The 16124-nt window shown below is 43.8% G+C and overlaps 1 protein-coding gene across 1 annotated transcript in view; it reads left to right on the forward strand.

The window, feature by feature from the left end:
- LAYN (layilin) overlaps window positions 1-8841 on the forward strand; it is a 40664-nt gene extending 31823 nt beyond the window's left edge. Inside the window, exons 5-7 of the mRNA XM_066606966.1 lie at window positions 1936-2010; window positions 3680-3776; window positions 7402-8841. Coding sequence (XP_066463063.1) covers window positions 1936-2010; window positions 3680-3776; window positions 7402-7765 — 536 coding nt within the window. The 3' untranslated portion in view covers window positions 7766-8841. The remainder of the gene's footprint in view (window positions 1-1935; window positions 2011-3679; window positions 3777-7401) is intronic.
- Window positions 8842-16124: the final 7283 nt, after the last annotated feature.

Consider the following 16124-nt stretch of genomic DNA (forward strand, 5'->3'; position numbering starts at 1 on the left):
ATCTTCAAGCGCAGCACAGTTTCCATCTCAGCTGTTAAGAGAAGACTTCTATCTGCAGGCTTGACAGGTAGAGTCACTGCTAAGATTGCAATATAAAAAGACTTACCTGGGCCAAACAGCACCTCTAGTGGACTACTGAAGAGTGGAAAAAGGTCTTATGGACTGATAAAATAAAATTTGACATATTTGGTACATCACACAGGGCTTTTGTACACTGTCAGGTAGATGAAAGGATGGTTCCTGAGTGTGTGACACCAACTGTCAGACATTGAGAAGAAAGTTTGATGGTCTGGGGCTCTTTTCAAGGTTCCAAAGTTGGTAACTTGCACGGGCTGACTGGCAACCTGGACAAAAAGGTCTGCCACCGCATTTTTACTCACCATGCAATACCCTCTGGTGTACGCCTAGTTGGTCAGGGGTGCATATAACAACAAGACAATGATCCAGAACATAAGGAGATAAGAAGAAGCTGTGAGGCTTGAAAGAATGGAACGGCCTGCACAGTCTACAGACTTAACCCTTTCTAATCCATTTATTTTTTTCTCATCCATTATCCCCAGCTCCAAATAAATTGGAGCTGGGGAGAATGGATGAGAAAAAAATAAATTTTCCCTGCACCCTCCTGAACTGACAGAGTTCAGAAGGGTGCAGGTGCTCACTGCACCGTGAGGGGACCTGTTTACCTGTCCGGCGTCTTCCGCATTCTCCCTTCTGCCTCCCGGCTCAGTGATCATGTGACCGCTGGGGTCAGGTGGCACCCAGCGGTCACATGATTGCCGGGCCGGGAGGCAGAAGGATAATGCGGAAGTATTACTTCCGCATTCCCTCCACGGCGCAGGCTCCCGGCTCGGCGTTCATGGGACCGCTGGGGGTCAGTTAACACTGGCGGTCACATGATCGCCGGCAGGAATCTCTCTGCATTACATAGCGCTTATTGAGCGCTATGTAATGTGTAAAGGAGAAGGCAGAAAGGGTTAAAAACCCTTTCTGCCTTCTCCTCAGGGGTGCTTGATGAGTATCAGTGCAGTAGTGCATCTGCACCCGATGTGTCTAACGATCGGGTACAGATGCACTTCTGCCCTGCAGTGTCGGACCTGAGCTGTGGAGGGAAATTATGATGTCGGGGCAGGCCCGACATTGGATTGGAAAGGGTTAAATCCCATTGAGCTTCTTTGGGATGAACTGGACAGAAGAGTGAAGGCAAAGCAACCTACAACCTCTGCAACAATATTGGAAGGAATTTTCTGAGGAATTTCTGAATGTAATTGTAGAAAATGCCTCCATTGTATAAAGCTGTTACATCAGCTAGAGGGGGCTACTTTCAAGAGTCCAAAAATCTAAATTTAATTTAGTGAAACAAAGTTAATCCACTATTTTTATTCATCTTAACTTATTTGTTCTCCGCTTTCATTTCAAAGTACATTTGAGACATTAAACTCTAAATATCAATAAAAACTGTACTAGTAGTGTAAATACAGCCCTGCTTTTGTGTATAGGGAGAGAGCTGTCAGTCTTCATGCTACAGGTGGGAAGAAGCTGGCGCTGTCCACCTCCGAAACTCAGAGCTCGGTTCTCAAGTGACACTTCAAAGTGTATTTGTTTGTTTTTTTCTGTATACCTGTCCTGGATTCATGCTGCCCCTGTGGTTTGGGTTGCATGAACCTTGTGACAGATTCCCTTTAAACGAACACTCTTGGTGAAACTAATACACTGATGCCTAGTGAAGGGGGCGATAGATGACACAAGGGATTCAGAGACCACCAAAGAGAGAATCTGTGTGTCAGGCTCCATCTGCTCGGACCCGGCACTCTGTATCAGTGTATTAGTCCTGCTAAAAGTGTTCCCATCACATACAGTACATGCCAAATGGATATCTCTAAAGAGAAGAAACTGCTGGTAAATTCTTAGTACATTTCAATTATTCTTGTTTTAAAGATGTTGAACCAGTTGCCAGCCGACCCCCGGATGTTTCCATAAAGAATGTCAATCAGACAGCTAAAGACGCTGAAGGTAACGGACGTCCTCCGTCAATACATATTACATAAGATAGGACATAAAAATGTAATCCTAAGCAGTTACAGTTATGTTGCTCAGCCTTGTGTATTGGTGAATGTACGGTATGATAGGACTTAAAGGGGTTGTCCCGCGCCGAAACGGGTTTTTTTTTTTTTCAACCCCCCCCCCGTTCGGCGCGAGACAACCCCGATGCAGGGAGGTAAAGAAAGCTCACCGGAGCGCTTACCTTAATCCCCGCGCTCCGGTGACTTCTCTACTCACCGCTGAAGATGGCCTCTTCCTCCGTGGACCGCAGCTCTTCTGTGCGGTCCACTGCCGATTCCAGCCTCCTGATTGGCTGGAATCGGCACGTGACGGGGCGGAGCTACACGGAGCTACACGGAGCCCCATAGAAGACTGCAGAAGACCCGGACTGCGCAAGCGCGGCTAATTTGGCCATCGGAGGCCAAAAATTAGTCGGCTCCATGGAGACGAGGACGCCAGCAACGGAGCAGGTAAGTAAAAAACTTTTTATAACTTCTGTATGGCTCATAATTAATGCACAATGTACATTACAAAGTGCATTATTATGGCCATACAGAAGTGTATAGACCCACTTGCTGCCTCGGGACATCTCCTTTAACTGGGAGGTATATAAAACTGGATACATTGATATCTAGCAATGACATTGGCTAGAATTTCATAAATGGGCTGCATTCTTATGTGGCGTCACACATGGCAGCGTGTAATGTATAGGGAGGATGAAGAGATAAAGGAGAGAAACCTGTTGTACTTTGATCATATCCGACTGCCAACCTAATATCCACTGGACAGTCTATTTTAGTAGTAGTCAACCTATAGTAGCACACTATGGGAGCCTCAGATGCAGCCTTTGACTCCATCCTAGGGCCACATGTTACATTTGAATGCCCTTCTGTTTACAGTGGAGAGTTGGACACATATATGACTTAACTCTCATTGTACGCACTTTCTAGTAGGTGGGAGGCCACTGTTTCACCACTACTGGTGACTGGGATATCTCGGGTAAAGGAGACTGAATATGCCTAAGGCTTCTTAAGGGGTATTCCCATGTCACCCAAACATATCTAATTGGTGGGGCTCTGATCTCGTCACCTCTGTTGATCAGCTAATTGAGGGGGCCATCCCCTCAGTGAAAGCCCTGTTCCCTTATCCTTTACCCTCCAGAGCTCTGTACTTTTTTAGCCTTGTATTTCAGCTCAGACCCACTCACTTACATGGGAAGGAGATGCAGTGAACTGCAATACCAGACACAGCCACTATGGAATTTATGGAGCGATGTGCCTGGTAAACTATAAAGGGGACACGACGATCTGCTGATCAGCAGGGGTGCTGGTAGACCATTTGATAGTAATGGCTTATCCTAAGGAAACCCCCTTTAATAACAAAGTGGTGGAAAAGAGGGACATAAGCAATGAGTGTATTATCAGTAGACAATATAGTTTAGCACACTTGCTTTGCTGTATACACTTGGCACTAGATTGGAGGTCTGCACCAAGAGAACTATTTATATCAAATAGGCAAAACTGCACTGTAGTCTCTGGGGCGCAGGGTATGGGGCGCGGGCATCTTGTTAGGTTGAGCTTGAATGACAGCTCTGAATTTAAGGTGTTTGTAGATGAAATAATTTGTCTTCTTTTCTTAGAGTCCAATCTGCATTTCATCCTTATTGCAACTATCCCCGTTCTGACGCTGCTGCTGATATTCATTGGAGTGTTGTGCTGCTGCATCATAGAGAGGAGGCAAGTTTTACATGTACATTTGCATTAATGTTTAAGAGAAATGTATGAACAGTACAGATGCAAACACTATTGCTAATTATGAGAACTAGTACAGAGCACCCTAACCTTAAAAAAAACATACCACCACCAGTTCACCCCAAAACAAATCTCACTGGATTGTCAGGGGATGAAAAATCAATTAATTCTAATGCCCTCTCTTTTACTAATGAGCCCATGTACTTCTGCAATTGGGTTCTAAAGTTATTCTGCTCCGTATGCAACTCAGCAGAGAAGAGTCATCTGGCCAAGAGGAGTCCAGCGATCCATGAGCTGCAAAGCTAACCACGACCACTTCCTCTTCATGGACAGCTTATTGGACATCCCCCATCACACAGGAAATCCTGCCTACCAAGAGAAAGGGCTTGTGGTTAGTTCAGCGGTTCATGAATTAGCGAGACTCTTCATGGCCAGATAACTCTTCCCTGGTGAGTTGCATACGGTGCAGGATAACTTTGGAACCCAATTGTGAAGAAGAATGGGCTCATTAGGTAAAGACAGGGCAGTAGAAGTTTATGATTTTCCAGCCCCTGCTGACCAGTGTAGTCCGTTTTAAGAGTGAGACGGTGGTGACCTGTCATGTCCTCATGTCAATGGGGCTGCACGATAGCTTTGCAGCTGTGGCCCCTCTGACTCTCTCACAACTTGTCTCTCTACTTTCCTCCATTCCCTTGTACTAAGTCCAATTAGAACACTGTCAATGGATGATGTCAGATTTCATTGATGGTGAGCGGTAGAGATGAGCGAACGTACTCGGTAAGGGCGATTTCGCAATCGAGCAGCGCGATTTTCGAGTACTTCACTACTCGGGTGAAAAGTACTCGGGTGCGCTGGGGGGCAGGGGGGGAGGGGCGGAGCGGGGGGTAGCAGCGGGGAACAGGGGGGGGGGCCCTCTCTCTCTCCCTCTCCCCCCCACTCCCCTCTGCAACCCCCCGCTCACCCCCGGCGCACCCGAGTACTTTTCACCAGAGTAGTGAAGTACTCGAAAATCGTGCTGCTCGATTGCGAAATCGCCCTTACCGAGTACGTTCGCTCATCTCTAGTGAGCGGTGGAGACCTCCCACTTGAAATTTTCTCTGGGATTCCCTGCCAATTTAGGCTATATATAGACATGGTAGAACATTTCCTTTGAGGATCTACTGCAAATCTGCAATTAATCTGTAGCAAAATTTTCATATCTTACATGCGGATATTGTAGCATATTTTGCAGTTGTTTACACTCTTTGCGCTGCAAAGCGTAACATCTGTTGCATTTCCCCAACACAAGGTTGTGGTTGGGTTGTGTGTTGTGGATTAGAAAATCTGCAGCATGCCCTGATTTCCGTTCCTGTTGATGATGAAAACCCCACCCATTTGTATTGTACCGTAACTTGCTGCGGATTTGAGGTGTAGAATCTGCTGCATCTGAAACTGGCCTACTTATGGAAAAACAAGTAATATGGGAGATACAGGGACCCCTAAATTAATTAGACCCCTGTATTATTTCAGACCCCATCATCAGTAAGTGTAATCACATACAGTGCTTCATCATTCCAAGTAATCCGTCCCCTTGAAGTAATTATATTCACAGCCCAGCACCATCCTAGAAATACATAGAGAGTGCTGATCCATGGCAGACACATAATAGTCTCCACACGCGCATCTCATGCTCCTCTCTGGAGGGCAGCGTGGCAATGAGAGCGGTAGTTTTAGCAGACATGCCTAGTGTTTGTCGCATCTGCTAGAGAATTCAGGTTGAATTTCTTGTGACCACCGGCATTACAGTATATTAATGCATCTGGAGAGCTGGAGTGCCACAGCACCTCGTTTGGGTAGCACTGGCCTAGTTACAGTTGCAATCGAAATGATTTAACCCCCATTGCAAATCAGGTTTACTTGCCAAATTTACAAACTTTCACCTGTTTGCAAAAAGACAAACAATTTAAATAGCTGAACACAACTAATATAACAAGTGGTTTCTCCAAGTTCAACACAAAATATCACTTTTAATGACTCCTGCAGTTTCAGAATTATTCAACCCCTTCATGAGAAGCACCTTTTACTTTTACGACCTTCTGAAAATCTGATGCATATCCAGATTCCGGCTTCTGACATGTTTCTGAGGTATTTTAGCCCATTCCTCATGGGCAATGACCTCCAGTTCACTAATATTCTTGGATTTGTGTGCTGAAACGGTATTCTTCAAATGCCACCAGAGGTTTTCTGTGGGGTTTGAGTCAGGCAACTGTGATGACTCTAGTATTTTCCAATCCAAGCCTTGGTGGACTTTGAGGTATGTATGGGATCATTGCCCTGTTGGAAGGTCCAAGGATGTCCACGCTTCAGTTTCCTCAGAGAAGGGATGACATTTACTCCTAGGACTTCCTGATACTTGATTGAATCCTTCTTGTCCTCCACACACTGAGGGTTTCCAGTGCCAGAGGAAGCAAAGCAGCCCCAGAACATCACTGAGCCACCACCATGTTTCATTGTAGGCAGGGTATTCTTTTCAGTGTATGCTTCATTCTACCTTCTCCAGACATACCGCTGGTCCATAAGACCAAAAAGTTTCAGTTTTGTTTCATTACCCCAAAGAACAGGATCCCCAAAACTTCTGTGACTTATATATATATGACTTTGAGCATCTTGAAGCTGACTCTTCTTGTGCTTTTGGGTCAGTAGAGTTACATGTGTTTTAGAGTTTGAACATGGAAACCATCAGCATTTAGTATGCGCATTACTGTGCAAACACAAATCTCAGTGCCTGCTGCCACTAAATCTTGCTGCAGGTCTTTGCAGTCCCCTGATGGTTTTTGAGCATCTGTCTCCTCAGGAATCTGGTGGTAGCTAGTGATAGTTTCCTCTTTCTGCCACATGCAGGTAGTGCAACCAGTGTTCCTTTAACTTTGAACTTGTGAACTATGCTTCCAACTGTATCTCTAGGAACATTCTGAGTTTGCTATCTCTTTGTATCCTTTTCCTTGTTTGTGTAAAACAATGATCTCTTTTCTTAACATTCTGGACCACTCTGTTGCCATACTTCTAACATGCAATCAGACATCACAGTCAGCAAAGCCATAAGCAGTCCAGCTACTTGATGTGTTTTATCTCAAGCACACCTGATACAACTAATGAAGCCCTTAATTAGTTGCATCAGGTGTGCTTAAGACAACATCTGATTTGCAAATGTCTGCTCTTATGATGGGTTCTATTCACAGGGTTAAATAATTTTGATTGCAACTGTAAAAAAACTTTTAATAGTGTATCATCTTTAAGGGGCCAACTCACCAGGCCAATACTAGTGCAGTGGTCTTCAGCTGTGACTCTCCAGCATTTTCAAAACTATAACTTGTAGTATGGCTGGACAGCCCCTTGCTGGGAGTTGCAGTTATGCAACAGCTGTCATGTTTGCAGGTTGGAAACTGCTGTCTATTGCATGCTTTGTTTTGACTGACCAAAGGACAGCATATGGGGTCCTATTAACATACACTTGACATAGGTGGGAGATTTACTATTTATAATATACTTAGAGATTCTATAATAGAAAATTTGTCATTTTATGATATTTTCTGATTTGGGTTTAATGCAGAGGTATTTTGTTTTCTTCAAGGAAACAAGTAAGACATGAAGCATCAGTTAAGGAGCCCAGCTTCTGGTTAGCTCCAAACCGGCGGAACAGCCCAAGCCTGGAAATCTACAATGTCATTAAGAAGCAGACGGAAGCAGACTTAACAGGCACAAGACCAGATATTCAGAACACGTCCTTCCGAGGTCTCTCTGGAGAATTGTCACCTGCTGATAACCTCTCAGGCGATTATGACAACATAGCAGGACATCATTCGGAGAGCGGATTTGTTACTCTAGCCAGCACAGAAAGCGGCTTTGTCACTAACGAACTCTACGAGCTCTGTAACGACAGGTATGGCAGAAGTACAGAGTCAGGCTGGGTAGAAAACGAAATCTACGGTTATTGAATACAATGGACTAAGGAGATATCGTTTGTAAGGAGGACTGCTTGCGCTTCTGTGTAATAAATACACAACTTAAGGGAACTTAACATCGTGAGACTGGCCCTCTCGAGAAACCTGTGGAAAAAAACGCAAACGAAGAACAATAATGATATTCTATTATTTTCTCAATTTAGGACACATTCACACCGTGTTAAGGCCTTCAAGCATAATTCTGTTTTTCTGTTCCGTTTTTGGAGTAGAAAAACTTAATGAAAGAGAAAATAAATGTTTCCCATTTTTTCTTATTGATTTCAATGTTTTTTTGTTTTTTTTTAAACTCAAAGCAAATGGAAAGCTTTCAATTAGCTTCTGTTCTATCAGATGTCCTTTTTTAACAGGAAAAACTGTGCAGTTTTGGTCAATTAAAATAAAAAGAAACTTAACGGAGCAGAAGAAACCTGAAGGCTTTCTGTTTGCTTTCATTTCTTTTTAAAAAACCATTGAAAACTAAGAAAAAAAAATGGAAATGTTTATTTCCGTATTAATTCCGTTTCTCTGCTCCAAAAATAGAACAGAGAGATGGAATTATGACTGAAAATCACAATGCCGGAGTGAACCCACTGTGATTTCTGATTATCCAGCTCGCAGCTACTCATTTCACCACAAGATGGCAGTATAGTTAAAGAAACAAAAGCATACTGTACTGGTTTCTTTTTTTTGCAAGCTGCTGGTTCTCATTGTCATGTGTTTCGCACGGTTTTCCCTTGGGGAGCTGATCCTGTTTTACAAACTACCTCAAAATCCCCAGACAAGACAAAATTGCTTCAGCACAGCCGAATTTCAGTTTCTCTGGACAATTGTATGTATCTGCCTGTATGATGAAAATATAAATATGCATTATCCTAATGTAAAGATGTGATCATCTGCAGATAGCTCGCAGTATTTCCTATGCCTGTTTACCACTGGGTTATATGACTGAAGAGTGAACATACCACCATGTAGCAGATTCTTCCTAGCACTGCAGATCGGCCGTGACACTCAGCAATATGATGCATTGTGTAAACTGCCCTCCATCAGTAAACCACTCCTGGCTGTTGTTATCAGCTGTTATGTGCTTATTTCATCCGAAAATACTTACATTTCTGTTTTATAAGAGGCTACATTTTCACACTATGGGGAGAATTTATCTTCCAACCAGGGGCGAAGCTAAAGGCTCATGGGCCCAGGTGCAAAAGTTTATCTTGGGGCCCCAACTTCTCTTAACCCCTTAATGCAGGGGGATAACTTGAAGCTACTGGGCCCTAATTCAAAACCTGTAACAGGGCCCCCAACAATAATGCTGTATTCACAGTACTGGACTCCCTATATGGAGAAGAGAGGCATTATCGGCCCCTAAGGCTCCTGGACCCGGGTGCAACTGCATCCCCTATAGTTACGCCAGTGCTTCCAACTTAAAGTGGTTGTCTGGTTACTTTTTAAAAATTTAAACAGCAAGCGCAGATGTATTAAAATAACAAATACAGCAGAACTTACCCGTCCTGGACCCTGGCGATCCAGCATGCATCGCCGGGATTCTCCCAGTCAAGTGACCATTGGCTTTCAATCAGAGGCCACAGGGTCACCATCCGTTCTCCTGGCATCAGCGCTCACATCCTGGCTGCCATGATACAAGGAGTTCAGAACAGTGATGCCACAGCTTCCGATTGGCAGGCCGAGAACGGGTAAGTACTGATGAAAATATAATATAAGGTGCAGATATGTGAAAGAAACAAATACAAGAAGTAACTGGACAACCCCTTTAAATGGACACTAACTTTTCAAACAAAGCAGGGGAATTAAGCCAACTGGGCTCATTGAACTGTATGCAGTGAAGGAGGAGGGAGAGACACTAACACACAATCTGAATACTGGAGCTAATGGTGAAATATCTACTGCTGTTTATACACATGTACAATGGTAAATCTTCCGGTATACTCCTACATGGGGAGGTTATCTGTGTGTGTTTAACAGACAGTTGGAGAGCAGGATCTCCACAGTTCTCTGCCATAGTCTATAGAACTCAGCACACACAACACAGCAGAGTCTCTTCCCAGAAGCCCTGAGAGGATGGAGAATCAGATATACACAAAAATTCAAGATAGAAGTCCTATAATAGCCAAAAAGAGTGTTATTCCTCGTGTGCACACAGCAGCTTATTCTGAAAAGGCATCTGTAAACTCAGGCACACTTTAAACCAGTTTTCTCACATAAAGTCTGAATAATCTTTAGCAAATTGTACAAAAATTCACGACTTTCAGACATTTTTGCTACTTGCTGTGCACTTTTCTAAAACTGGATGTGACTTTATAAAAAGGGTGTGTGGCCTCATCAGCTCAAGTCATTTATTATAATTTACACCAGAATTGGGCGTAAATTATAATGGAGGTCTAGCTGGCATAGATTTCATATACTCACACACAAACTGGCCAGACATGCACCAAATTTATTAAGGGGGTTGGGAATAGGGTTGCAGCGGCGCAGCTGCTCCAGGAAGAGAGAGAAGAATCCCCGCAGGGCTTTGGGATTTCCTTTGCTTCTTTTCTCAATATCCACCCACGTCGGGTTATTTGTGCTACCCAAACATGTAGCCCATTGGGCTAATCACGCAGATTTGGAATATTTAACTAGGTTGGACATTGAGAGGCCTCCCAGTCATCAGTGGTAGTACATTATAGTATGTTTGATCCTTGGACGTTTGTTCGCCCATATGAACTGAAGTACAGTACACTGGAAGCTACGGAGGGCGGGCAGAGGGATATGTACTGGTAAGCATCTAAAGAGAGAGAAAGTATTCTTGGCAAAGTAACCATGTTAAATCAAGTTAATCCTACCCACCCATGATAAGTAGGGTTTATCCCATTTCAGCAGGTCCAATGCAAGTTTCTTAAGTAGGGAGGGATAATTCCATTTATACAGGGAATGTATTGAAGTAGTCAGATTGGCAGGAACTGACACTTTATCCAACTTCCTCTCACACCAATGGTGTTCTCATTCATCTCAGGCACTGCAGGCCATTCTCTGAACTGCTCCTCTTCATATCTCTTCCCCCGCCCTCTCCCTCCCTTCCCCAATAAAGGCCATAGGCCTTATCACAGCTTTAGCCCCACCAGGGTCAAAACCCCAGCCTCTGGGGTCTCTTTTAATTTTTACTACCTCTTGGTTAACTTGTGACATCTTAGCAAGTTGATCACCTAGATCGTTCTGGAGACGTACAAACAGGGACAGTGCTTCAGCCAAATTGGTGATCTTTTCTCTTTTCCCAGGGCATCTTGTAGACTCTGTACCAGTTCTCTCATTTTCCTGTATTCTTCTTTTTTACTGCTTAAACCTGTAAGTTCAATTGAACCAAATCTGCCTCTCTCTTTGCCAGAGCAGCTTCAAATCTACTGTGGTGTTCATGTAGAACAGTATTGGATTGTCCAAGTCCAGTCAGCTTCCCTCGTTCAAACTCTAATTCCAGTTTCTTGTTGAGTTCTACTTTTGTAATTTTCCTTTTAAAGCCACGAGATTCCTGCAGCTAATATTCCAGCTCAAGAACCTTCTCTCTATATTCTTCAAGTTCCTGGCTGTTGAGCAGTATGATTTTTTGTAGCTCATGCTCAAGCATGGCCTTGCTATGGTTTACAGTCTCTAATTCACTTTTTAATCCATTCAGCTTTTCCTGAAAAGCTTGACTGCTGCCTCCTTCAGAAGTTTGCACTTTGAGGTTATTGAGTTCAAATTCCATTCTTTCTTTTCTAGTCAGTGCTTCCTGAAGACGCCGGCTCAGGATCCCAACTGCATTCTCATATGCTTTGTGTTTGACTTTCATCTCCTTCTGAGCACTTGTCAAGTCTGAAACCAATCTCTCTTCTGCTTTTCCACAGAATCCAAGCATGCATTATTCTTCTCCATATCTGACACCTGAGCCTGAAGTGTTCAAATCTGCTTTGCCAGGTTTCTCTTAGGTTCTGCATATTCCTCTAACTGCTTGAGAAACACCTTGCTCTCACTTTCCATGCTCTTCAGGGGTGCACTAAGGACAAGCCTCTGGCATGTCTCTTCTTGCACCAACTTCTGAGACCCGTCAACCTGAGCTTCCAATTCCACCTGTAGTCTGTTCAGCTTCTCAGACAGCTCTGCCTGCACTCTGTCACCTTCAGTGATTTTTACTTGTAGCTCTTCAAGCTGCATCTCTACTGCATTTCTCTTGAATTCAGACTCAGGCTTGTCTTCCAATAGGTCAGCTCAGTACACTCATTTTCCAAAGTTTCTTTCACCTTTCCAGTGGGCTCTAACCGTTTGGACAGTTTCCCCATTACTAGAGCATGATTCTGTTGAAGCTCATGGATTTGAGCTTCATATTCTTCAGCTACCTCATCCAAGCTCATCTGAAGCTGATCCACCAGTCGCTCATGGAGTGCTTCCTGGTCTTCCTTGAAATCAAGTATGTTTTGCAAGACCTTTGTTTGCTTCTCTGCCTGGCTGTAAGCAGCTTTCTCCATTTCTAGCTTTTTTTGAGCTCAGTTATCTGCAACTCCCATTCACCATTTTTCTTTGCTAACTGCCTTTTCAACTCTGCAACATGATTATGCAAATCTGTAGCTTGATTACATACATCTGTAGAAGCTCTTTCTAACTTGTAACATGTCATCTCTAACTTTTGGGTTCTTACTTGCATTTTCTTACAGTCTTGTTCATACTGCACCTCTAGGCATACTCTGTGACCAGCTTAATCTCTGGCTATATTTCTGAGGTCTTGTATCTTCATGGGCATTTGAAAGATATCCCTCATATTTATTTTTCTTACTTCCCAACTCTTTTAAGGCTTGTTCACACTGAACGGTTTTCTGTTTCAGCAACAACCTGTAATCAGTTTTAATCTTATGAGGCACTCATTCCCCTCAGCCCTGACTGACTCTGTCAGTGCAACCATCTGCTTAATTAGGAGTAGCTTTGTCTCCTGCTTCTGGGTGGCCCTCTGAACCAGTTGTTTCAGCAGCTCCTCCATATCTTGGGGGGCTGTTCGCAACTTTTTACTTTCTTTTTCTTTCTGAACAGGGTCCATATGGACTACCTCTTCTGTCTCTCTAAAATCAGTCTTCCTTTTCTTTTTATTCTTCTTTGCATTTTTAGTAGTTACTCTCATCGCAGCAGACAAGTCCACCAACTTACTTTGCGGACACGTCCTTTGCCGCACCTTTGTTGCCACTCAGACAACCACAGTTTCTGCCTCCCGGCCCTTTAAACTGCAGCCTGCAGCTTTCGATGCCCCATGGCAACTGCATATCTGGCCTCCTGGGGTTACTCGCCTGCGGATCGACAACCTTCTGGACCAGAATGGACACCACACATGCATACAGATGTGCCAGAGGCAGGATTTCTTTTAGGTCAGGAGGAGTGTCATGTCTCCTTAAGGAGAGCACCCAAAAGGTGTGTGGAGCAATGCTAGCTCCTCTGGGTAATTTATGCAAATAAAGAAGCTAGTATGGCTTTATAAGTTTCCTTACTCACCTTTAAGGTGTCCCCACACACCTTCTAGGTGGTCTCCTTGGGGAGAAACTATCCTATCCCCCGACCCACTCACCCCCTAGGTGTCTCCACACACTTTTAGGGTGCTCTTCTTAAGGAGACACAACACCCCTCCTGACCCATATTATAGGCCTCTCACAAACTAAGCCAGAAGCCTGGTGCACACCAATGAAGGGGCAAGCACCCCGAAACAGCTGTATGTGCATTGTTTCTGGCTTGGTTTCCTGTTCCCAATCATTGTTAAGACTTTTTATAAAGTCACTTTGACTTGAAGGAATGCTGCCATCCAATAGGTGGCACTGCAGAGGTATTTTTTAATCTTCCTTATTTGCATAACACTGCAACACACTGTACAGAATTTCCGATGTGGTTACCATGTTTATTTCACATAGTACAACATTCAGGTCATGTTCATACATAGCAGAAATGCTGTGGCTTGTTGCAGATTTTGACTCAAAATCAGCAGTGTATCCGCATCTGATTTCGGCAGTTACAGCGCTCCCCCTCACCTGTAGTATTGTAATATATTACAGTTTGACTTACACTCTAAGGAAACTACACGACTTGAGTGTTGGAGCGTGCCATTACGGATTTTTATCATTTTATGTCACAAGACCCAACTTTAAATAAAGGGGATTGCCAATGAAATTCCTTTGAAGCCATAAGCTTAGACTCAGCTGTCCCTGGTAATCCTATTGAAATGAATGTAATGGTGTTTAAGCAACACTGCAATCATTGTGGAATCCTCCGGAACCCCATTGTCTGAATTGATGGGGACAACTAAACTTTGTGTACAAATACCTACACAGAACAGAGCTAGAAATGTAAACATTTCCTTGGATACACTTCAGATGTAAGAGAACATGTAATTTGTCATATACATATCAGGGGGACTATCCACAATTGTGGCGGAAAGAATTATGTGGTCAACCACGTAATTGTTTTCTGCAAAAGTGCCAGGAATGAACATGATCCTGCTGGAATGGAGAAAGGAGAGGTTTCAATGCTTTCATTTCAGTTTTTATGGAATTAAAAATACTTTACCTTTCAAATTAATTTTAGAGGTTTCAACCATCTTTTACAAAGACTAAGTGAGGGAATAGATGAAGAAAATCAGCTTAACCCATTTTGGTTCCAGAACAATTCACGTTGTGGTCCCGATGAAAAAAGACCCAGTCCACTTGAGGATACAGCGGGCAGTCTACAAAACAACGAAGGGTGTAACTATACATAGCTATACATCATTTCATCTCTGGGACATCTTCGTTGCTATAGGTCTCATGAAGACATTGTTATTCAGTATCCTCTTCCTCCCAACTGGTGGATATTTCAGATGTGTTGCCGTAAAGACAGTGTTAGAATTGGGGTTACCACCAGGGGTGCGGCGGCCTGGGCTGGCGTCTCTGTCCGGGGTTCCCCCACTCTGGTGGCTGGTCTCGGCGGCCGGCGGTGCACCCCGCATCATGCACGGGCTCGCCCGTCCACTGGTCCGCTGTGCGGCGCTCTGGGCAGTGCGCACCGCCGGGGGGGGTAGCGGTTTTATGATTCCCCCAGTGGTCATATGTAGAACTCCTCTGGGCGGGGAGCTCTACATATAAACCTGGTCGGCCAGTCTCTCATTGCCAGTGTTTGGTTTTGATCCGTTCTGCTGACACCCGCTTTCATGGACCTGACATCTAGTGTTTGCCTACTGCTTGCCTCTGACTTTGCCTCTGGTTATCCTTCGGTACTGTGCACATGCTTTCTGGTTCTGACCCTGCCTGGTTTTTGACTACTCTCTGGTTGCTGATTACGTCCAGTAACTATTCAGGTTCCCACCTGTCTGTCTCCCAATCCCTTCTTCCCGGGATCCCCGACACTAGTGCAGCACAGGGACCGTCGCCCAGGGGGGCAAGTAGGTAGGGACACGGGAGAGGGTTGGCATAGGGAGTCCCTGTCCATCTGCCCTGGCCAGCCCTAACAGACAGTCAACGGGAGAGTAATAGATCACAAGTTCCGGTGCACCTTCATAGGTGATTCTTAATATCTGCTATCCTATTGGATATTCATTCTCAGTCTCTAGTTTTGGATGCTACTAGAAGTTTGTTTCTTACTTATTCTGCGATATGCCAAATATTAAATTGATGGATTATTTCTGGGTAGCTTTTACTTCTTGTTTTTCAAATAGAAACATGTCTGTCGCTGCTATCATTTCAATTTGAATATCCTTTTCTGAAAGGGTATTAAGTTTTTTTAAGGAAATGTTTTTGAGAACAACAGAAGATAATGGAGGAACAATTTGTTTAACTGTGAATGCACAATTTTTTTTAGGTGCCATGTCCATCAGTGAGTAAATACAATACTTTGCAGAATATCCAGGGTTGCAAGACTGTCTATCTCCAATTAGGCATGCTGGGTCCTCTTTGACTGTTTCCATAGCCGACTGCTGTTCCTTTTTCCATTCTGCATCTATTGCTGGGAATAAGTATTGATTCAGATTTTTGTAATAAGTACTTTTTTGGATCGAGTGCATTCTTAAGATACAAATAAACTATTCAATCTTTAAAAAGCTCAATGCACTCAATAAACCAGAAGTCCTAGGGATTGTTGATATGGATGGAAGAACTGTTTAAAAAGTGAAGGAGATGGCCTACTAGTGCTTGAAGCTGAGGTGCTAGGGATTGTTAATATGGATGGAAGTGCTGAAAATGAAGTTGAAGTGATGTACGACTAGTATTAGCAAATGTTGTAGGTACAGTCTCCAGAGTTCTTTTGTCTCCAATGTCATAGAGACTTGTCAACATTTTTGATCAGAGGAAGTCCAGGTGCTGAGACCCCTACCGATCCTTGAAAT

Source organism: Eleutherodactylus coqui, chromosome 6 (genome assembly GCF_035609145.1).
Source record: "Eleutherodactylus coqui strain aEleCoq1 chromosome 6, aEleCoq1.hap1, whole genome shotgun sequence".
In the NCBI taxonomy this organism is placed as follows: Eukaryota; Metazoa; Chordata; class Amphibia; order Anura; family Eleutherodactylidae; genus Eleutherodactylus; species Eleutherodactylus coqui.